General features: G+C 38.2%; 1 protein-coding gene and 1 long non-coding RNA gene across 2 annotated transcripts; both read right to left on the reverse strand.

Annotated features, from left to right (window-relative positions):
• Positions 1–1036: 1036 nt before the first annotated feature.
• On the reverse strand, positions 1037–8047 carry LOC121408637. Its single transcript, XR_005969069.1, has 3 exons — positions 4362–8047; positions 1845–2014; positions 1037–1324 (listed from the first exon to the last, which is right to left on the reverse strand). It is a non-coding gene; the product is annotated as an uncharacterized LOC121408637 (long non-coding RNA).
• A 10361-nt stretch (positions 8048–18408) lies between these two features.
• On the reverse strand, positions 18409–22849 carry LOC121408638. The gene is made up of 4 exons (XM_041600168.1): positions 21123–22849; positions 20174–20338; positions 19667–19831; positions 18409–18563 (listed from the first exon to the last, which is right to left on the reverse strand). The coding sequence occupies exons 2-4, from the start codon at positions 20336–20338 to the stop codon at positions 18444–18446; spliced, it is 450 nt and encodes a 149-aa protein (XP_041456102.1). The 5' UTR covers positions 21123–22849; the 3' UTR covers positions 18409–18443.
• Between the last annotated feature and the right edge of the window lie 1548 nt (positions 22850–24397).

A 24397-nucleotide genomic window follows, 5' to 3' on the forward strand; every position in this document is an offset into this window, starting at 1 on the left:
CGTGCATCACAGTGCACGCTATTAACCTAACCTTGTCCCACGTACTAAATCCTATGTATTGCTGTGGTTCTAAAAATAGCACAATTCGCCTCCGTTACTATGCTCATTGACTGCTGTAGTAAACACACTCAGCTGATTTTACTACGTTCATTCAAGATTCAAAACAAACAACAGCTGTGAGTGCTGGCGTTGTATTAAAGTGAAATTTTGAGAAGATTTTGGATAATTAATGCTGGCTGGAAATAGCACAGAATAAATAGAAAATATTAAAAGAGAATTTGAAAAAAAAAATTGGGGATATTTCTTCACACTGCCCCCCTCTTACTAAATCGCTGTCCCAGCGATTCAATTTAAAACACTATTCCAAAATATACAAATTTTAACAGATCCATCAAATTATTTTTTTAAACATTCATGTCTAAGAATTGAATAAACAGTATCAATACAATTAGAATTATTTATCCTTCAACAGCAAATCATCTTACAGTATACTTTAATTCACATGTATTTACAAAGTAATAGGATGCTCACATCATTAAACTACTCCTTTTGATCCAAATGATATAGTCTTTTTTACCTCGTGTACTCTCTTCTCTCCGTATGCCGTGACGTAAGTGGTTGTATACACCTCCACTATGTTGACTTGGATGTAACCTAATCTTGGCTTTTTCACCTTCAAACTAATGTCTTCTTCCTCCTCAGTGGTTACAGTTAGCTGTCTTTTCTGTGACTTGGAGTCCTCTTCCTCCTCAGGTTCCTCATTCTCAGAGTCCCCTGACTCTTCCTCCGAGCTCTCATCAGGATGGAGGTCAAGTGCATCCCTACTGTCTTTCTCTGACGGAGTTCTTTTGTCTTCTTCCTCAGGCTCCTCCTCATGCTTCCTCTCCTTTCGGTCTCTATCATCTGTCTTCTCTGGCTTCTCCTTTCTGTCCTCTGTTTTCTCTTTCTTCTTCTTCTCCTCCCTGTCTGTCTTCTCCTCCCTGTCTGTCTTCTTCTCCTTCCTGTTCTCTCCTTCACTCTTTCTCTCCTTCTTGTCCCTGCTTTCCCTTTCTGTCTTCCTTTCTTCTTCCTCCCTGTCCCTCCTCTCCCCTTCACGTTTCCTAATATGTGCCGTCGTGGCAGCTGTGTAGTTGATATACTTCGCCTCTTGTTTCCTATTATTATGCACTCTACCAAAGTGCCTTGTCATCTCGGATCTTCCCTCTGTTTCATAAGAACAGTATGTACATCGTAGCGTCATAGTCGCCTCGTGTTCTTGCATATGCTGGTTGTACTTATATCCCTTTATGCTCTTCTTACAAATGTGGCAGTACAAGTAAGACATCTGCAGTGAAGAAAAGAAAATAAATAGGTGCAGGTTAACCCTTAGTCCTTATGAGTTTAATCTTTATATCTATTTGGCATCACCCTTTTCCTAGCAGGGTTTCTCCTTCCTAGGTTAGACCCCAACCAATTTTTCACCTTCGGACCTGTGTAGGCTTTCAAGCGGTCAATGTGAAAGCATTACCATTTATCTTCAGCATATTTTGTTTTATATATATATATATATATATATATATATATATATATACATATAAATTTAATTGCAACTCGGAGTTTCATGCAACCTACGTGAGGTGGGTTTTCCGGCAATTGATGAAAATTGTCAATACCATTGAGCAATGCTTGTCACGATCAAACACACACATAGTGGGAGCAGTAGGCTATATATGTTTATGTACATATATATATGCAATAAATATATGTACATACTAAACTTTTTTTCTCTATATAGATATTTAAATAATCAGAATCTAAGCTTTCCACTGATGTCAAAATAAGATGCAAGAAGAATATCACTAAACCTTTTCCTTCTTCGGGGGAGCATGTCATGACATTGTCCTTCTAGTACGAAACTTAGAACTTGACATTTGGCACATGCTGTTTTTTCCTCCTTCCCAAGGGCATTTCTAACGAACTGATGTCCTTCCAATCTAATGAGGGGGATAGCGCTGTCTTAAATTCGTCCTTGTGTCTGCAAATAAACGTGACAGTAAAATTATTTTATTTCATACATTTTTTAGTTTCACAGTGATTTTAATTGAAATGTGATTTGCATGAAATAGTTGCATCACAAAATGCTTCATTTTGAGAGTTCATTTTTGTCTCAACTAAATAGCAGACTGAGACTATACATGTAGGCGCCGCTTTTCCAACGGCGGCGGCGTCAACTCCAAATCTTAACCTAAGGTTAAGTTTTTGAAATGACAGCATAACTTACAAAGTATATGGACCTAGTTCATGAAACTTGACCATAAGGTTAATCAAGTACATGTATTACTGAACATTCTGCCAAAGTTTCAGGTCACATGACCAAGTTCAAAGGTCATTTAGGGTCAATGAACTTAGACCATGTTGGGGGAATCAGCATCAAAATCTTAACCTAAGGTTAAGTTTGTGAAATGTCATCATAACTTCGAAAATATATGGACCTAGTTCATGAAACTGGGACATAAGGTCAATCAAATATTACTGAACATCCTGCTTGAGTTTCACATCACATGACCAAGGTCAAAGGTCATTTGGGGTCAATGAACTTTGGCCGAATTGGGGGTATTTTTTGAATTACCATCATAACTTTGAAAGTATATTGGTCTAGTTCATAAAACTTGGACATAAGAGTGATCAAGTATCACTGAACATCCTGTGCGCATTTCAGGTCACATGACCTAAGGTCAATGAACTTTTGCCATAATGGGGGTATCTGTTGAATTACCATCATAACTTTGAAAGTTTATGGATCTGACTCATGAAACTTGGACATAAGAGTAATCAAGTATCACTAAACATCCAGTTCGAGTTTCAGGTCACATGACCAAGGTCAAAGGTCATTTAAGGTCAATGAACTTTGGCCATGTTGGGGCTATTTGTTGAATTACCATCATATCTCTGTAAGTGTATTGGTCTAGTTCATAAAACTTCACACATAAGAGTCATCAAGTATCACTGAAAATCTCATGCGAGTTTCAGATCACATGACCAAAATCAAAGGTCATTTAAGGTCATTGAACTTTGGCCATTTTAGAGCAAATTATTAGATTGCTCTCAAAACTTTCAAAGTTTATAGATATAGTGTATAAAATGTGGATATAGGGGTTATCAAGTATCACTGACAAGTTTTAGGTCACATGATCAAGGTCAAATGTCAATGAATGTGGTATTGTATCATTATATGAATGGTGTTTTTTGTGAATAATTATTTTATAGTAGTTTTCCACTTGTTTGGGTTGTGAACATCATGAAATCATCACTAGAGCCTACCAAACTGAGTATTCTTCACAAGCCCTATCAGATGACGATTTGTTCTCATAGGATGACTCATATGCTGTTCCTTACGTAGCACCAGAGGGCTTGGAGAACATGAAAAGTGCAGAAGTGGCGGGTATCATTAAGTATCTGGCGGCAACTTCTTAGAGAGAGATAACGCAACGTTCTTCCGCCACCACTCAATACAGTCGCCCGTTGCACCTCCCTCTCACCGATACGCTTCCAGTTCTTGTTGGATTAGAACTTCTTTAGTCAATTCCTCAATCTCTCTAACTGCTGTTACTTTCTCATCAAAAAAGCCCTTCCTTCATGGGCTGGAGTCACCGTAATACGTCGGAAGTTGGTCTTGCTGGTCACGTTGTCCTGCGATCTCCAATGCCTCCTGTCTCAGCTCCTGGTATGCATCCTCCCTGACTTGACCACTGACCCAAGCCAGTCCCATAAACTTTGGGTAGATGATGGATGCTTTGACGAGGAGTCCCTTCGTTTCCTCATTTGAATATCTCTGTTCCAGATCTCATCTCATTGCGTCCTTACAAATCCGAATAATCGGCAAGTCTTCCTCCTTGACATCAAGGTGCTTTAGCAGTTGGAATATCATTGGCAAAACCAGCCCTGCCATTGGGGTGGTCTCTGCGCTCACCATCACAGTTGCATCCTCAAACTTTTCCAGTAGGTGGACCATCTCTAGTTTTGCGACTTCCTCACCATCAAGAATCAAGTGGTTGGCCTTGTTGTCTAATAGAACCTTGTAAACGGCCGGAAATATTTTCAGAAGCCGTCTGATCATCATGAGAGCAGAATCCCGTAGGGTAGTCACAACTTGAAGGAGGACCAGATTCTATGGACTACCATGTGAATTCTGATGGATTATAAGTATTTCATATGCAAATAAATGCACACGCTAATTCTAAAAAATGTAGGCGAGTTGGTAGTCGCAAGACTGAGCTGCCTTGTTTGCATAACAAACCCAGACCATTTCATGGCCTGCCTCACCTCAATGTATTGTCATTTTGTGTTATGGGTATCCAGTCTCAGAAATTGCATGTACTTACTCATTATTCCTCGCTGCAAATGATCGAGCTTGTCGTCTCCACCTCTCAGTAAAGTGCTGCCAGGCAATAAACAGGGACACCGGGTCCAAAATTGCTGCATCAAAGGAAGGTACCTGAGTTATGCATAGGTCATCGTGAAAATCTGCTTCAACCCTAACTTCTTCGATCTCCCGACAGCAGATGCAGTCTCCCACAGAAAATGATGGAAGAACCCGACAAAATCCTCCGCATCGGCACCTACATGTAAATATAAATTTGATGGAAATTAAAAGAAAAATGCATTCATCAATACACATCTACATGTAGATTTCATTTCAAAATCAACAGGTATTTCACCGCAGAAAAATGTGTTATGGGTAAGCTACAACACAGAAAATGGGGCAAATCCAAACTAAAAATAGAAATAACTAGCGGCAGTCTAGAAATTCCTATTTTTCATTTTCTTGTAAAAATTCTGATAAAATGAACACTCTAGTTCTCAAAAAAAATTACAAGGAGCAGCTGGGAAATACCTATGAAGCTGTTATGCCAAAGTGCAAAGACAAATTGGCAAGATCCGATTTACATGTAATTAGGTTTCACACTTGAGTTTTAATAGTTGGGCATCACTAACGCGTGCATGTGATATGAAGTTAATAAATCTCAATTATCAATATTGAATTGTTTGACAGTGTGTCATGAGTTGACAAAAGTCACATATTTCAGCTCAGTCTTTGTCATGATGGTTGGGTCTACATGTATCTGTCACTCGGATCAGTAAATCTACATGTCATGGGTCAGACTCACGTCAAATTTCAAAATTCATTTTCAAATTGAACTTTGAAGATCCCACATTTTTTTTCTACATCAAACAAAGTTTTAATATCATGTACAGATGATCAGCATATCTGTCACAGTAGAAGTGTACATACCAAATATTAGTGCTGTTGGGATCAAGCCTTGTATGATCTTGGTTGCCCCTTGGCCTCGCATCTCCAATGTTTTCTTCATGTTCCGCGTCATCGAATTCTCTGACGAGAGGAAGTGGTTCATGCTGGTACGCCAGAGCGGCGGCAGCGTGCACAGCTCTAGCTCCGTAACCAACCGCAGTCGGGTCAGCAGCGTCAGACTCAGAGCCATCCGACCCACCATCACCGGCGTATTCTCCTTCACCTTCATCCACAGCACTTTGTTCTTCACTCGAGCTGGAATCTTCATCATCAGTCTCTCCTTCTTCAAAATCGTCAATTTCAAAATCCAAATCTAAATAAACTTCTGGGTTTTCTTCCATTTCATTATCGATGTAGTCAGCGACAGTGAGCAGAAAACGTACCTTCACAATAGGTTTTGCACGCGATTGAAGCTTGATGTGGGATATGCTGGGATGGCCAATCACGTCCCTTGTCCAGGCATACATGTCATCAAAATTAATCCTTTTCAGAGGCGGATTCAAGGCATAATTCAGATTGGCATTTTAGCACTTTTTAATTGGCAATTTCCACCCTCCAATTTTTTTTCAATTACAAATCACATAACGGTTATCCCCATATCATAACCTTTCCATTGATACATAACAAAGCAAGTTTCATAATCTATATACTTCTACTTTAACAGTTTATAGCTATATACATGTGAAGTAAAGATGAACTCAAGAACAGTTCACAGGGCAGTAACTTGTTGCAGAGATGCAACAAAGCAAGTTTCATAACCTTCTTAATTTGGACACCATCTTGGGAGGTTTTCAGGGCAGCTATAACCTTTCCATCAGCTGACCAGGCAGCAGCCACTTTGGGGTGTTTCACCAGTTTCATTAAAATCTTGTGATTTGCCCTGGTCAAATCCTCCTGGATGGAGAAGCCAGAGTTCTTCAGCTTTCATCGATTTTTCAGCAGTGCAAGCTTCTCTGTGAGCACAGTTTCACTAATATCGGACGGGGCTTTCCGGAACGATGGGATCTGTCGATCTCTGCCTTGGTCAAGTTGTAGCCAAGGTGGTTTGACAGGATCTTGATCACCTGATCGTGGGTGTCTTCAACTGGTGCTTCTGGGACTCCAAGAACACGCACATTATTTTGTCTAATGTATTGTTCCAGATCGTCAGCCCTAGTCTGACAAGCCGCCATCCTTGATTCCAGTTTTTCCACAGATGACTTGAGGGTCTTTATCTCCTCCTTCATAGCTAGGTTAACCCTCAAGTCATGGATCTCACCCTCCTGCTTATCTATTCTTTCCTCATTCTTTTCAATCCTTGCTTTGAGGATTTTTGCAACACATTTCTCAAGAGCCTCGACGAATTCAGCTTCATTTAAGAGCTCCTTCAGAGAAACAGCCAGGTCTGAATTGAGACTAGTAGCGGTGTTAGTACTAGCACGGACCACCTTTTTATTCTTATGACCTTCCATGACCAAAAGGAATGTGAAAGTTGGAGGAAATGAGGAATGTAGAATGCAGAATGGTCGAGTTGCAGGAGGGGAGAAATTGAATTCGAAAGTACTTACATGTAGTCAAATATATAGGGCAGCACACAACATTGATGGCTGAGAGACTTGAATATTTTGATCAAAAAAAGGATGAAAAGTGCATGATGTCATCAGTTAATCCAGTTCTAAATCATCCCAGAGGTACAAAGGTAATACCTGTTAAAATCACATGTCCATGTATTATGTCCAAAATAAAAATTAAATGAAGAACATACAGCAGCTTTTAAGAGTGTCAACAAATCACCGATTATTTTGTTTCTAGTTTGGTCCCATCTCCTTCCAGTTCTATGTGTCTTCGTTGATATGCTTTAGTATCTACAAATTCCCCAACCTAATTAAAACAACATGGGGAAAATAAACAATTGGCTGCACAGATATTATCTGTCATTCTCATTTCTGTCTTCCTTTTGAAAAAGATAACATTGAAAGACAGGATTGTATCCTGTCATGTAGAGCCAACAGTTCCTTCTCCACAGCACTGAAAGATCAGTTGGTTGTCGGATTTCATGTAATTACTTGGCCAAGTTCGTTAACCATTGCAAAAAGGCTGTCAAACTTGATACTCCTTTGCTGATTTTTGATTGGGACCAACCCTATGTTACCCTATGATGCTTTTTCTCAGACTCACACTCGTATTCATACAGCATTAATCAGAAAGGTCTATATACAAGGGGTTTTTTTTCAGGGTTTTTTTTCTGATGCTGAATTCTTTTATGAAGAGCCATAAGTTCCTTCTCCACAGCACTGAAAGATTAGTTGGTTGTTGGGTTTTCATGTAATTAGCTGGCCAAGTTTGTTAACCATTGCAAAGAGGCGGTCAAACTTGTTACTCCACTGCTGATCTTCTGTTCGTACCAACCCGATGTTACTAAAGTAGATTAGTGTCTATTATTTAACACCACTACATGTTAGTATAGTTCAGGGATGCCAGTTTTCAGGCAAAAGCCTGAATTCAGGCTCTGGCATCTTGCCATAGTTTTAGCATTTTTGTGTACCAAATATTGTATTCTAGGTGATTTTCAGGCCCTCTGATCAATTCCAACTGGCATTCCTAATAGTTAAAAGATGATAAGAGAAGGATTTACAAGCTTATATATTTTGATTCCTATGCTTCACAGTCAGGAAGGTAGGTCCAATCTCAAACGGTCAATCTGATGATTTCTTAGACATGATGTCACAGCCCCACTTAGTCTCGGAACAGGCATCCATACTACCTTTGTTGAAATGGGGAAAAAATTTGAATATATTACAGTTAGCTGAGAAGAAACATTTAATAGGCCTTTGTAAGTCAATTACGGGTGTCCTGTCACCTGTCTGCATTATGGAATTAAAGGCCCATTTGTGTAGCTACATTGTAGAATCTATTCCCTACAAGCAGGGGTACCCATAAAATTGCCCATTCTAGGAAACATTGTCTTTTTTAGTTTTAGAAAAATATAACAAGTTTTTAAAAAACACCATGGCATATATTATGAACTGATGAGTTGTTAAGTTTGGGGAATTATTACTCTATCAGAAAAAACACTGGACTAGCATGATATAACATAATGTAGAGACCTGAAGAAGGTGATCTAATAACCCCACAATAAGCAGGAGAGCGTGCTGTGTAAGCATGACAATTCTATAATACTGTAGACGCAGGGTGCTACATAAGCACTTGCCCGATTGCCCGGGGCAAGTAAAAGTTAGAGTCCGGCAAGTGTTTTGAAGTAAAGACCAAAACTACTTACCCGAATTGGGCAAGCGAAATTCTCATAGTAGAATGACCAAAATTAGTTTTGATATTATATTGACCCTAATTTTGGTCATGGCAGGCAAGATAAAATCAATTTGGAAAAAGAAATGCAATACGAAGGTAGATCAGTTTATGTCAAAAGAGAGAAAAAGGTCAATGGTTTCTAAAACTGCAAAACTTTCTTTTAAAGAGGTAAAACTATTTTTTCAAGGATTTTTTCGGGCAAGTATATTTCAACTATTTAAAAATTTACTTGCCCAACTGTTCAAGTGCTTTTAAAAAGTTATGTAGCACCCTGCTTAATGATGTTGCACGGTTAAAAACCAAGACCATGTCATTCACACCAAATTTTGAACAGAGTAATTCTTCATGTATACATGCCAAATATTCAAATAGTAATATTGGTTCATGCGCTCAATATTTTGCTACAGGACTTTTAAGTTGCCATAATTGGATGACATTTGAAGTCCCTTTCGATTGGTGATATGGTATTTTGGTCCATTCCTAGCTCCTTGGCAAACTCTGCAAAGTCTCTGGAGGAGAGAGGAAGACCATTATCAGGTTAAGTGATGTCAGGCACTCCATACCACCCAAAATAATGTTTGAGTCTCTTGGTGACCGCAGGGGCAGTTGTCCCGTGGAGCTTTTCCACCTGAAAGAAGTTGGGAGTAATAACAAACCATGATGAGATAGGTTTCATTGCAATGATGGAAAAGGTCAGTTCCAATCTTTGCCCATGGTCTGTCAGTAATCTAGCGAGAGGGGAGCAATAAAAAGCTCACTGCAACATACAAGGGGAGCTTTTTGTCCAATGAACAAAACGGATGGAAAATAAACGGAAATATATTTACTAATTTACAATCAACAACCAAAGGAAGGAAACAATCGAATATGCAATATTTATGCTGTACCTCATTGAACTTTTTATTGTAATTCTTGAAATTCAATAACTGTCTCTCTGAAAGACACAATCAGGAGAAGTAACAACCTGGAAATTTTGACCAGAAGTGTTAGAAGATGCATCTTTGTCACAATCCTCTTCCCCACTTTTCAAAGCCCTTAGTGAAGCATGTGCCATGAATTGATTATATCGTCTGATGACAATTCTGCACAGTAAAAAAAGGCCCTTTTTGCGTGCAGCAGAATGAATGTTCAACAGGTTTCCAAAATTATGAAGAATTCTTTTTTTAATATAGATAAACGGGACCTTTTTGTAATTTGAGATGCTGTCTTGATTCTTTGCATGCAGCATTGACTTTACCAATAAAGTATTCATAAATAGTAGAAAACAAGAAACCACCATCTTTTTTGCAAAGTTTGCATATGTGAAGGTACACCGTGTTTAGGATATTTCTCAATAATCCATCATCAGAATCATCATTTTCGTTCTTTGCCTCTAAAATATACTTTTTTTCTAAAGTTTCCAATGATGTTTTTAAGGGCCGTGTGGAATTTCGCCTGACATAGCTATAACAAGCTTGACACAGTACAGTATTACTTGATGGAGAAAAGTTTTCATTTATTTGGTGTAATTCTTTTACATCATTTTCACTTAACACCGATGATGAATATTTTTTTCCATTTGATCTACTGGTAATTGACCCTTCACAAACTGAACAGTGAGAAAAACTTTGCGATTCTTCATATTGAGATAAATCTCTACGATGTTTAAGACATAATGGAATGGTTGTTGGTATTAAGAGACATTTAAGAGAAAAGGCAGAGTTGAAGGAATCTAGAGTACAGTTGCAATCTCTACCAGTTTTCTTCATGTTCCGCGTCATCGAATTCTCTGACGAGAGGAAGTGGTTCATGCTGGTACGCCAGAGCGGCGGCAGCGTGCACAGCTCTAGCTCCGTAACCAACCGCAGTCGGGTCAGCAGCGTCAGACTCAGAGCCATCCGACCCACCATCACCGGCGTATTCTCCTTCACCTTCATCCACAGCACTTTGTTCTTCACTCGAGCTGGAATCTTCATCATCAGTCTCTCCTTCTTCAAAATCGTCAATTTCAAAATCCAAATCTAAATAAACTTCTGGGTTTTCTTCCATTTCATTATCGATGTAGTCAGCGACAGTGAGCAGAAAACGTACCTTCACAATAGGTTTTGCACGCGATTGAAGCTTGATGTGGGATATGCTGGGATGGCCAATCACGTCCCTTGTCCAGGCATACATGTCATCAAAATTAATCCTTTTCAGAGGCGGATTCGAGGCATATTTCAGATTGGCATTTTCAACCCTACAATTTTTTTTCAATTACAAATCACATAACGGTTATCCCCATATCATAACCTTTCCATTGATACATAACAAAGCAAGTTTCATAATCTATATACTTCTACTTTAACAGTTTATAGCTATATACATGTGAAGTAAAGATGAACTCAAGAACAGTTCACAGGGCAGTAACTTGTTGCAGAGATGCAAAAACCTTCTTAATTTGGACACCATCTTGGGAGGTTTTCAGGGCAGCTATAACCTTTCCATCAGCTGACCAGGCAGCAGCCACTTTGGGGTGTTTCACCAGTTTCATTAAAATCTTGTGATTTGCCCTGGTCAAATCCTCCTGGATGGAGAAGCCAGAGTTCTTCAGCTTTCATCGATTTTTCAGCAGTGCAAGCTTCTCTGTGAGCACAGTTTCACTAATATCGGACGGGGCTTTCCGGAACGATGGGATCTGTCGATCTCTGCCTTGGTCAAGTTGTAGCCAAGGTGGTTTGACAGGATCTTGATCACCTGATCGTGGGTGTCTTCAACTGGTGCTTCTGGGACTCCAAGAACACGCACATTATTTTGTCTAATGTATTGTTCCAGATCGTCAGCCCTAGTCTGACAAGCCGCCATCCTTGATTCCAGTTTTTCCACAGATGACTTGAGGGTCTTTATCTCCTCCTTCATAGCTAGGTTAACCCTCAAGTCATGGATCTCACCCTCCTGCTTATCTATTCTTTCCTCATTCTTTTCAATCCTTGCTTTGAGGATTTTTGCAACACATTTCTCAAGAGCCTCGACGAATTCAGCTTCATTTAAGAGCTCCTTCAGAGAAACAGCCAGGTCTGAATTGAGACTAGTAGCGGTGTTAGTACTAGCACGGACCACCTTTTTATTCTTATGACCTTCCATGACCAAAAGGAATGTGAAAGTTGGAGGAAATGAGGAATGTAGAATGCAGAATGGTCGAGTTGCAGGAGGGGAGAAATTGAATTCGAAAGTACTTACATGTAGTCAAATATATAGGGCAGCACACAACATTGATGGCTGAGAGACTTGAATATTTTGATCAAAAAAAGGATGAAAAGTGCATGATGTCATCAGTTAATCCAGTTCTAAATCATCCCAGAGGTACAAAGGTAATACCTGTTAAAATCACATGTCCATGTATTATGTCCAAAATAAAAATTAAATGAAGAACATACAGCAGCTTTTAAGAGTGTCAACAAATCACCGATTATTTTGTTTCTAGTTTGGTCCCATCTCCTTCCAGTTCTATGTGTCTTCGTTGATATGCTTTAGTATCTACAAATTCCCCAACCTAATTAAAACAACATGGGGAAAATAAACAATTGGCTGCACAGATATTATCTGTCATTCTCATTTCTGTCTTCCTTTTGAAAAAGATAACATTGAAAGACAGGATTGTATCCTGTCATGTAGAGCCAACAGTTCCTTCTCCACAGCACTGAAAGATCAGTTGGTTGTCGGATTTCATGTAATTACTTGGCCAAGTTCGTTAACCATTGCAAAAAGGCTGTCAAACTTGATACTCCTTTGCTGATTTTTGATTGGGACCAACCCTATGTTACCCTATGATGCTTTTTCTCAGACTCACACTCGTATTCATACAGCATTAATCAGAAAGGTCTATATACAAGGTTTTTTTTCAGGGTTTTTTTTCTGATGCTGAATTCTTTTATGAAGAGCCAACAGTTCCTTCTCCACAGCACTGAAAGATTAGTTGGTTGTTGGGTTTTCATGTAATTAGCTGGCCAAGTTTGTTAACCATTGCAAAGAGGCGGTCAAACTTGTTACTCCACTGCTGATCTTCTGTTTGTACCAACGCGATGTTACTAAAGTAGATTAGTGTCTATTATTTAACACCACTACATGTTAGTATAGTTCAGGGATGCCAGTTTTCAGGCAAAAGCCTGAATTCAGGCTCTGGCATCTTGCCATAGTTTTAGCATTTTTGTGTACCAAATATTGTATTCTAGGTGATTTTCAGGCCCTCTGATCAATTCCAACTGGCATTCCTAATAGTTAAAAGATGATAAGAGAAGGATTTACAAGCTTATATATTTTGATTCCTATGCTTCACAGTCAGGAAGGTAGGTCCAATCTCAAACGGTCAATCTGATGATTTCTTAGACATGATGTCACAGCCCCACTTAGTCTCGGAACAGGCATCCATACTACCTTTGTTGAAATGGGGAAAAAATTTGAATATATTACAGTTGGCTGAGAAGAAACATTTAATAGGCCTTTGTAAGTCAATTACGGGTGTCCTGTCACCTGTCTGCATTATGGAATTAAAGCCCCATTTGTGTAGCTACATTGTAGAATCTATTCCCTACAAGCAGGGGTACCCATAAAATTGCCCATTCTAGGAAACATTGTCTTTTTTAGTTTTAGAAAAATATAACAAGTTTTTAAAAAAACACCATGGCATATATTATGAACTGATGAGTTGTTAAGTTTGGGGAATTATTACTCTATCAGAAAAAACACTGGACTAGCATGATATAACATAATGTAGAGACCTGAAGAAGGTGATCTAATAACCCCACAATAAGCAGGAGAGCGTGCTGTGTAAGCATGACAATTCTATAATACTGTAGACGCAGGGTGCTACATAAGCACTTGCCCGATTGCCCGGGGCAAGTAAAAGTTAGAGTCCGGCAAGTGTTTTGAAGTAAAGACCAAAACTACTTACCCGAATTGGGCAAGCGAAATTCTCATAGTAGAATGACCAAAATTAGTTTTGATATTATATTGACCCTAATTTTGGTCATGGCAGGCAAGATAAAATCAATTTGGAAAAAGAAATGCAATACGAAGGTAGATCAGTTTATGTCAAAAGAGAGAAAAAGGTCAATGGTTTATAAAACTGCAAAACTTTCTTTTAAAGAGGTAAAACTATTTTTTCAAGGATTTTTTCGGGCAAGTATATTTCAACTATTTAAAAATTTACTTGCCCAACTGTTCAAGTGCTTTTAAAAAGTTATGTAGCACCCTGCTTAATGATGTTGCACGGTTAAAAACCAAGACCATGTCATTCACACCAAATTTTGAACAGAGTAATTCTTCATGTATACATGCCAAATATTCAAATAGTAATATTGGTTCATGCGCTCAATATTTTGCTACAGGACTTTTAAGTTGCCATAATTGGATGACATTTGAAGTCCCTTTCGATTGGTGATATGGTATTTTGGTCCATTCCTAGCTCCTTGGCAAACTCTGCAAAGTCTCTGGAGGAGAGAGGAAGACCATTATCAGGTTAAGTGATGTCAGGCACTCCATACCACCCAAAATAATGTTTGAGTCTCTTGGTGACCGCAGGGGCAGTTGTCCCGTGGAGCTTTTCCACCTGAAAGAAGTTGGGAGTAATAACAAACCATGATGAGATAGGTTTCATTGCAATGATGGAAAAGGTCAGTTCCAATCTTTGCCCATGGTCTGTCAGTAATCTAGCGAGAGGGGAGCAATAAAAAGCTCACTGCAACATACAAGGGGAGCTTTTTGTCCAATGAACAAAACGGATGGAAAATAAACGGAAATATATTTACTAATTTACAATCAACAACCAAAGGAAGGAAACAATCGAATATGCAATATTTATGCTGTACCTCATTGAACTTTTTATTGTAATTCTTGAAATTCAATAACTGTCTCTCTGAAAGACACAATCAGGAGAAGTAACAACCTGGAAATTTTGACCAGAAGTGTTAGAAGATGCATCTTTGTCACAATCCTCTTCCCCACTTTTCAAAGCCCTTAGTGAAGCATGTGCCATGAATTGATTATATCGTCTGATGACAATTCTGCACAGTAAAAAAAGGCCCTTTTTGCGTGCAGCAGAATGAATGTTCAACAGGTTTCCAAAATTATGAAGAATTCTTTTTTTAATATAGATAAACGGGACCTTTTTGTAATTTGAGATGCTGTCTTGATTCTTTGCATGCAGCATTGACTTTACCAATAAAGTATTCATAAATAGTAGAAAACAAGAAACCACCATCTTTTTTGCAAAGTTTGCATATGTGAAGGTACACCGTGTTTAGGATATTTCTCAATAATCCATCATCAGAATCATCATTTTCGTTCTTTGCCTCTAAAATATACTTTTTTTCTAAAGTTTCCAATGATGTTTTTAAGGGCCGTGTGGAATTTCGCCTGACATAGCTATAACAAGCTTGACACAGTACAGTATTACTTGATGGAGAAAAGTTTTCATTTATTTGGTGTAATTCTTTTACATCATTTTCACTTAACACCGATGATGAATATTTTTTTCCATTTGATCTACTGGTAATTGACCCTTCACAAACTGAACAGTGAGAAAAACTTTGCGATTCTTCATATTGAGATAAATCTCTACGATGTTTAAGACATAATGGAATGGTTGTTGGTATTAAGAGACATTTAAGAGAAAAGGCAGAGTTGAAGGAATCTAGAGTACAGTTGCAATCTCTATCAGACAAATCAGAGCATAGCATATAATGTGACAAAAAGCAAGGGTCTCTATCTTTTTTTCTGGTCTTTTCTGGGGTGTAAGTAGAGGACTTCAGTTTTTTCTGATATTTTGACCTACAGGCACTACAAATGCAATCACTTTTTTCTACATCACTGAACAACTGTTCAATTATCATTTGTAACTGCTCAGACTGCATTGTTGCAAGATGGAATTATTTCATGGAAGACTTTTTATTACACAGTTTGCAAGGACCACTCTGTTTTTTGTCTCACCTGCATAGCAGAGTGAGACTATAGGCGCTGCTTTTCCGACGACGGCGTCAACATCAAATCTTAACGTGAGGTTAAGTTGTTTAAATGACATCATAACTTAGAAAGTATATGGACCTAGTTCATGAAACTTGGCCATAAGGTTAATCAAGTATTACTGAACATCCTATCAGAGTTTCATGTCACATGACCAAGGTCAAAGGTCATTTAGGGTCAATGAACTTAGACCATGTTGGGGGAATCAACATCAAAATCTTAACCTGAGGTTAAGTTTTTGAAATGTCATCATAACTTAGGAAATATATGGACCTAGGTCATTAAACTTGGACATAAGGTTGATCAAGTATCACCAAACATCTTGCATGAATTTCACGTCACATGACCAAGGTCAAAGGTCATTTGGGGTCAATGAACTTTGGCCGATTTGGGGGTATCTATTGAATTACAATCAAAACTTAAAAAGTTTTTGGATCTGATTCATGAAACTTGGACATAATAGTAATCAAGTATCACTCAACATCCTGTGCAAGTTTCAGGTCAAATGATCAAGGTCAAAGGTCATTTAGGGTCAATAAACTTTGGCCGAATTGGGGGTATTTGTTGAATTACCATCATAACTTTGAAAGTATGTTGGTCTAGTTCATAAAACTTGGACATAAGAGTAATCAAGTATCACTGAACATCCTGTGCGCATTTTAGGTCACATGACCAAGGTCAAAGGTCCATGAACTTTGGCCATAATGGGGGTATCTGTTGAATTACCATCATAACAAGTTTATTTATCTGACTTTTGAAACTAGGACATAAGAGTAATCAAGTATCACTGAATATCCTGTGCAAGTTTCAGGTCACATGATCAAGGTCAAAGGTCATGTGAGGTCAATGAATTTTGGCAACATGGGGGTATTTGTTGAATTACCATCCTATCTCTGTAAGTCTATTGGTCTAGTTCATAAAACGTGGAAATAAGAGTAACCAAGTATCACTGAACATCTTGTGCGAGTTATAGTAGTTTTCAAAGTCAGCACTGCTGCTATGTTGAATCGCGTGATGCAGGTGAGACGGCCAGAGGAATTCCACTTGTTTTTGCATGGCGGCTCTTTCCTCACCCCAACAGCGTCTGGTTTTTCCTTGGAGCAGGCTTAGACACGGCTTCTTCTGTCAGAGCAGGAGGATGATTTTAGATGGCGATGGATGAAACTGTAGGCCTGAGTCATATCGATTATTTTGAAAACCGGTGTTCGACAGCTCTAATTCGATCGAACATCGATGCATCGAATATTGAAGGCGGGGAAAATTTAGTCTTGTTTTTGCGTCGATGCGATGCGCTTTGCATATGCACTATACGCACTGACGGTCTGCGCTGGCGTTGGCCGGGTGAGCGTTGCACAAGCAGATGACAGAGCAAAGTTCGTTTGTATTTTTCATGATCACAAAACACACAAAAAATGCCGGGGACCAAAGCAGAATTCTTCCCAAAATATCTTCAACAATGATATTTGCAGATGACAACATATAAGTTTAAAATGAAACAATAATAAAGACATGAATCACGCAGAGTCGATCCGAATGATTTTCGGTCAACTAGCATTCGCAGTCCATTCACCAGCCCCATCCGCAGCTCCGTACACTCACTCTCCCGAAACGACAGGCGTGCTTGACGTCAGCGCCAGCAAACAAGTGCAATCAACGGAGAGCGCTGTAACTTGCCTGAGATTGTGTAGTTGGATCCAAAATGAGCTCCAAATAAATTTATGGGAATAAATACGTAATTTTCTCTGGATGGTCATTTGAATTGCTATTCAATGCTGATATAACGATTGTGAGGAAAGATTGTGGAATATGAGTTATGACGATGTTCGAGAATTAATCCTGATGACAATCCAGTTTTTTAGGCGCAATTGAGCATGCGATCAAAATAAATACGAATGGTTCGAATCGAGCCCTAAATTCATCTAAATTATTACGATTTAACAAGATTTTATGGTCATACTAAGAATATTGACGATGTCAGCAAAGTATGTTATGTTCATATGGAAGAATTAATACTGGGATTATTTCTATGATTCCATTTCTGGACGTCTCCTCCAAGCTCCGAGAAAATAAGCACAATGCGCATGCGTGTTCGATGACGTATGACATATTTTCCCATTCATGAAATCAGAGCCCGAAGTTGGGCACAAACTAGCTTCAAATTGATGGGAAAAAAAATCAAACGCAATTTTCTCTGTTTTGTCATGTAAAATGTTATTATATGGTGATATTACGAACTTGAACAGAGTTTTTGCATGTAGACAATGTTCGAGAATCAATCCTGACGTGATGATTATTTTTTTAGACAAGTGCACTAGCTCGACTCAAGAAGTCAAGTCGATCGTCATGAGATGCCCGCCATTGAAAATTGAAACGAAATACAAACGTTTCACATCAAGCTCTAAATTCATATTAATGATTATCATATGCAAATTATTGTTAAATATTACGATTAAATAATGTTCTATGGTCATGATATTAATATTGTTCATGAAAGCAAGATTTATTTTACGTTGATCGCGTCAATTTCCGGCCATTTTCTGGTTTGATTAAAGAACAGTACTGCGCATGCACGATCGATGGCCATGACTTCCATTCATGAATTCATCGTGCATAAATTATCTCGGCATGAGCAGACGAGTAAGACTCGAACTATGATCGAAATAAACTTCAAATTAATGGTGAATAGCATCATAATTACTCAATCGGTTTCATTTTGGGGGCAATAGAAATCAAGTAAGTAGTAGTAAAGTTGGACATTACTGATATTTTGATGATTGATTGTGTAAACCAAACGAATCGGCCGGCCGACGTTTTTTTTTTTTTTTTTCGATGCACCGATTTTGCAAAATCTGCACCGGTGTTCGATGACATCGATCGAACACCGATTTTAAAATCGATTCGACTCAGGCTTAGATGAAAGGATGTTGACTGTGGTCATGGGTGGCGTCACTCCTGAAGACTGGGTAGGAGACTGACAGCTGTTCACAGAAATGCCCTTTATCACAATCTGAATTTTTAAAAGAAGGGGGAGGGGGAATAAAGGGGAGTGCAATCATACTGCAATGTAATGAGAATGACTGACAATTCATCATTCTCAACTATATCTGGTTATCTAAATCCCCGGTGGGGTCACTCAATATGACTTGGGGACCGCATGACCGTTACCAAAATCGCGGGAAAAGGGGTCAATTTCATGGAGCGTCCGCGGACAGAACACTCCTCGAAGTAGTGAAAAAAGGGGTGCTCACCGTCCTCGATCTGATGGAAATAGGGGTCAGGAAAAAGGGGAGAACGATCACAGCAAGTAAAATCCGTCTCCGAGTCACCAGCCGTAGAGGGCGCGCTCATCATGCTCTGTATCTTTATGTGGACAACTCTACATTTATTTTTACAAAGAATTCTACTTTTCTTATTTTTCAAGAAAAATAAAGTTCGTTTTTATTATTGTATCAGTATGACATGGCTCTTGGTCATCTTTAAGGACTGAGCACTCTGACGCCTGTGTTGCAATTTCCTCTAATGAGGAAAGGGTATAAATGCCCTGTCCTTGAAATATGGTAAATAGGGGTAAGTTTGCGAAATGGGCAAAAGTGTCCTTACAATCTTATAATTAGGGGTGTTTCAAGGTACCATTTTACCGCAATTTTGTCCTTGTTTTGCGTGAAAATAGGGGGGGTAAATTTCACAAAATGTCCTTGAAATTGACTGCAATAGGGGGTTACTTGCATTTGTGGTAACGGTCATATGCGTCCCCCTCTGCGGGTGAGTGACCCCACTGGGTCTAAATCACATAAACGATACATTAAAATCAAAGGTCTATATACCTTCATCTGTATATTCTTTAGGTAAAAATCAGTGAATTAAAAGCATCCTGTACAATTAGACATGCTACCACTAATCCACTTTACTACATGTAACAATTGGATTTTGAATCTGGAATCAAGTTGCATGTATACACTTAAAGCTGCAAGTATTTCCTAAAGGTACCCTTTGGCAAACACCAAAACAGTCAAGAATTTCGAAATAGCACGTTTTACGTACACTTTTATGGTAATCTTGTATAATTTCTTGCCTTTTACATCAAACGAAAATTTAAAAAGTATATCTTACGGTATGAGATGACTTGTGAAGGTGAATATCTGGGGGTCGATCTGTAGGGAATGGGACTGGTAGAGGATGATCCTCTGATCTGGTGAGCGACTCTTTTCCTCGTGACTGGCCAGGAGACCCAGTTGCAATGTAATTACAGTCCACCAAAACGCAACTAGTTTCCAACTTAAGGGTTCAATTGGAATTGAAAAGAGATGACACAAAATTTTCGTCAGTGTTTAACATTTATCACTTTTAACACTATAAAATACAAGTAAAAGAATAAGGTCCGTATTACTTGTAGATGATTTATTTCCAATGTTCTCTAGGATTCCAATTCTCAGGAAAAAGGCACATACCTGGTATCTCAAGGAAATCAGCAAGTATACTGATGAGTACATGTGAAAATGCTTATAGCTTTGGGAAATGGAAGTCTGTTAAACATATTTAAATAAAATCAAGGGTTAGCACTTTAACAATGTACAATGCAATCATTCTAGATACAAGAATTAAACAAAGAAGTCTTACTGATTCCGCAGGAATCTCACTGCAATCTGGGGGATGGTCTGTTGCCACAGGGAGAGGAGTAGTCCAATTGCCTGAACTCGAGAGTGGCTCTTTCTCAGCAGAAGGTCTGGAAGACTTGGCTGAACTTTTAAGAAGGTTCCTTGTAGTGAAGCTACTTGTTTCCATCTACATGTATCCAGACAAAAAATAGAATGTGAGAAAAAGAATGGTTACAAATACACAGGTAAAGGTTTTTCTTACATTGCATGTGAATCAGTTTCTGAAATCAAAATTGTGCTGGGAGGCCAGAGGATATTCCTTTAACAGTTTAAAGGGGAATCCAACCCAAATAAAAACTTGTTTTTATAAGAAAAAGAAAAATCAGACAAGTTGATAGGTGAAAGTTTGAACAATATTGGACAAACAAAAAGAAAGATGAATTTTTAAAAGTTGTAAATATTGGTAATCACTATACCCATGGAGATTTCAAATTGGCACATATGGGATGTCATAGTGATGTAAGGCAAGGACTACTCTTCTATGTACTCCAATACATATTATGCCTAAAATGTCATTTTCACAAAAGTTTTATTTCAAATTATATTTTTCTTTCATGAGGACATAGAACAATATACTACATGGGTTATATTTAGATTACTGCCCCAGGGGGAATGGGTACTTCGGAGAAAACCACAAATCCCTGATAATAAAGTACATGGCCTATGGGAAAGTTGTCCTTGCCCTTTTTCATAATTTACTTCCCAAGTTGCCAATTTGAAATCTACATAGTATTAGTGATCTCAATTTTAAAGCACCTATAACTTTCTTATTGCTTGTCCAATTTCTTTCAAACTTTCACCATTCTGTATAATTTATTTTTCTCCTTCCCAACACAACATTTTATGGCCAAGGCTGGATTCCCCTTTAAATTACTTAAAAAAAAAACAGAAAGAAAAAGGCTAAGACTTACAGATTCAGGGAGGATCTCACGGCAATCAGATGGATGGTCTGTTGCCACAGGGAGGGGAGTAGTGTGATCGCCGGAACTCGAGGGTGGCTCCTTTCCAGCAGAGGGTCCGGGAGACTTTACTGCACTCTAAAGAAGGTCACTCGTAGTGTAGCTGGCCATCATCTAACATTTGCAATTTTGAATCAATTGTAATTGAAAATTAAATTATGATAATACAAGAATCAAATAAGAGAAAGAAAAAAATTAATTATCATTAAGTTGCAAAAAAATTAATTATCATTCAGTTGCATGTGTTACAATTAATTGATGCATGATACTCATGTAGTTGCTTTCTTATTTAGTTTCCCTTGCATTTTCCTCCCTAAAAGGTCTGCTACATCTCCATGTACATCAGACTACATTAATTGTCAAACTCCTTTCAAACTAAAAAAATAAAAATGTTGATAGCATGCAACTAAAAAAAAAAGCAATGATTGATACCCGAAAACTATGTTTAAAATTGTGTCTTTTCATGTGTTTTTCTCAACCTTGCACGTTTCATTCTCATCTTTCCATATGGCACCTTATACGAAGCAAAAAATAATGTCAAATTTTTCTTGCAAAATTAAAGTGCAAGATACAGTTCAAAAATTATCTCTAACTTAAAAGTAAAACAAGCATTCCTTACGCTTTTCCTTCTTTTACGTTGTGCCAACCGTTTTCTTCTTCTAAACCTCTTCCTTTTCACTTTGTGTACAACATACGGTTTCCTGATGCCAGGAAGGGGACATGATGAGGGTTGATATAAATTTTTTCCCCTCCTTGATGTTTCGGTAGGTTATTTTGCATGCACATGGAGGCAGGAAAGGAGATTTTGAATGGCGAGTGACCTTCTTTGGGGTGAAATATCCATCCTCAGATTCGGTAATGGACGCTCTTTTCCACTGTTTTTTCGTCTTTCTGCGACTGTTAGTGTAGGTACTCTGTGATCCATATTTCTCTCGCCTCTTGTAGATGTCTAAGTCCAAATCTGTGTTCTGCCATTCTTTCTTTGGCTCCCTTTTTTGTCTCCAAGCCGGAGGGTAGATCAGTTTTAATTCCTTTGGAATTCTTGGATGGCTGTTACAATCTGAATTGGGTTTTTGGAGTGGTCAATTTGGTTAGGTATGCATTGAGATGACTCGCGAACAAACACTTTCCAATATGATTTATATTATGTAATCCATCTAGGGAGAAAGCATCATCAGTATGATTGAAATCCTCACAACAACTGAAGAACAAGCACTTCAACTTAATTGAAAAGTTTCTCAAGTGGTATTACAAAATCCGAAGCTTTGTCATTTTCCCTCGCTCATCCGAGAACTAAATAAAGTTCCCGCATGCAGAAGATAAAGTTCGCACGGATCGCTCATTATGACATGCGCTGCGGGTACGCTGACTCCTGAACTTCTGATCATACTATCTCTGATGGTTGTGTTGTCAATTTTCTATTGCCTCCTCCACTTACATAACAAAAACTTTGCTGAGTTCGCTAACTCAGTTCTGTAAATGAACTCATGCTGCTAGCTAATTTTAGTAGTGATCCTTTGAAATGCATGAAACAAATCGGGTATCACTGGCATATCACCAAATATACTTTGAAGTTTTGCCTTTCTTGAATAACAGTTGTCTGTTATTACCAACTCAAGCTTTGATTTCCTGATGCTGAATCCTCTCATGTAGAGCCAACAGTTCCTACTCCACAGCACTGAAAGTCCTGAATCGTTGGAGCATTAAGAGAAAGGCACATTAGACGAAGAAGCATTGGCACTGCTAGGGATGACCTCCAGTCAGTTTTGACACGTTTCATGAGAGAGAAGCCCCTTTCACAGGCCGCAGTGGAAAGAGGCAAGACAAGGATAATTTCCACAGTTTGAAGGAAGTTGGGAAACCCTGAGTGGGTAGGATCTGTCAGTTCAACCTCGGGCTCAGATTTCCGCCTACTGCTGGAAACAATGTTCCAGGGTTTTGTGGTCGCCCTCGTGACCCAGATGGACTCCATAAGATCAGAATTGGGAATAGTTTTTCTTATCGTTGCCACTTTTGTTGTTATGTTCGTTCATCGCATGATACTTTCTTTTCAAGTATTTCGGTTTTTGTATCACATGTTTTTTTGTCTTTAGTAATTCCCTTTTCCCAAAGGTTACCAACAACTTCGGCGTAAAGCTTTGCTGATGGATTGTCCATTGCCGCCATCACAGCCTCCTCTGACCGAATTTGGAGTAACATTTCTTCAAATAAACACAATTACAGATTTGTATGCTTTTGCAGGAATATTTATTATCACAAAAATAATTCATTTCTGAGATTTTGAATTTTGATCCTTTTGGCTGCAGACAAAAGGGCCAAAATTAACAATCTCAAAAAATGAAGAAACTCTCAGAAATAAATGTAGTATTTCAGAAATACATGTAGTCTTTCAGAAATAAAGCAGTCTCTCATACTCTCTCTTTTAAATATAGGGCACATATTATTTGATTGGCCACATAAGTGATGACAGTGTATTGTAAATCAAAGAAAGTCGACTTGTATTTGAATGGCATACAGGTCCTTTAACAACAATTATAAGAAGAAAACAGACAGCCCCAATACGTCTGCCTTCAACCTTTCTTAACTTTCAAAAAATATTAGAATCTTGTAATCTCACAATATGTTTGAATAAAAAATACAGTAAGAGAAACAAATAAAAGAAAGCTCCAGTGAGAGCAATGCACCAATCCACAGGCAAGGAGATAATAGCATATATTGAATATGGATTGTTGCAAAAAGCACTCATGACATTCCCGGTGAACCAGGAAGTTGTTTATATGATGTCGTTCAAACATGTTCATAATTCTAATTCTGCATTTTGAGCAGTGCACCTTCTTTGCATTTGAGAATGGCATTTTATAACAATGATGTTAAACAAAAAAGAAATAAAGTTTTTATCTAAATGTGTTTCGAATTTCTATTCTAGCTCAAGGAAGACAGGAATGCTAATGAATGAAAAGTATAAAGGCTCTTAATTTTTTTTACCTTCTTTTTTGTAAAGACGTATAATCTTGTTCTGCTTCCATAGGCCTCATATATGGGCGGCAAAAAGGGCCAAAATTAACAGTTTGAGAAATATATATATATATACTGTTAAAAATAAACTAAAATGCAGAAATATATCTAAAAATAAAGACATTTTAGAAATAAAGATAACAAAAAATATAGAAATTCACAGAATCAAACATTAGTGCAGAAATAAGGACAAACACAAAAACAAGACAATT

The sequence above is a fragment of the Lytechinus variegatus genome, chromosome 2 (genome assembly GCF_018143015.1).
Source record: "Lytechinus variegatus isolate NC3 chromosome 2, Lvar_3.0, whole genome shotgun sequence".
In the NCBI taxonomy this organism is placed as follows: domain Eukaryota; kingdom Metazoa; phylum Echinodermata; class Echinoidea; order Temnopleuroida; family Toxopneustidae; genus Lytechinus; species Lytechinus variegatus.

Bases quoted from the DNA above. Each gene is read 5' to 3' on its own strand.
- LOC121408638 (XM_041600168.1), bottom strand. From the start codon at position 20,338: ATGGAAACAAGTAGCTTCACTACAAGGAACCTTCTTAAAAGTTCAGCC. The intron at 19,832-20,173 runs GTAAGACTTCTT...TGAACCCTTAAG, and splicing joins GTGAGATTCCTGCGGAATCA to TTGGAAACTAGTTGCGTTTT. The intron at 18,564-19,666 runs GTAAGATATACT...TTAAAAATTCAG, and splicing joins TTCACAAGTCATCTCATACC to ATTGTGATAAAGGGCATTTC.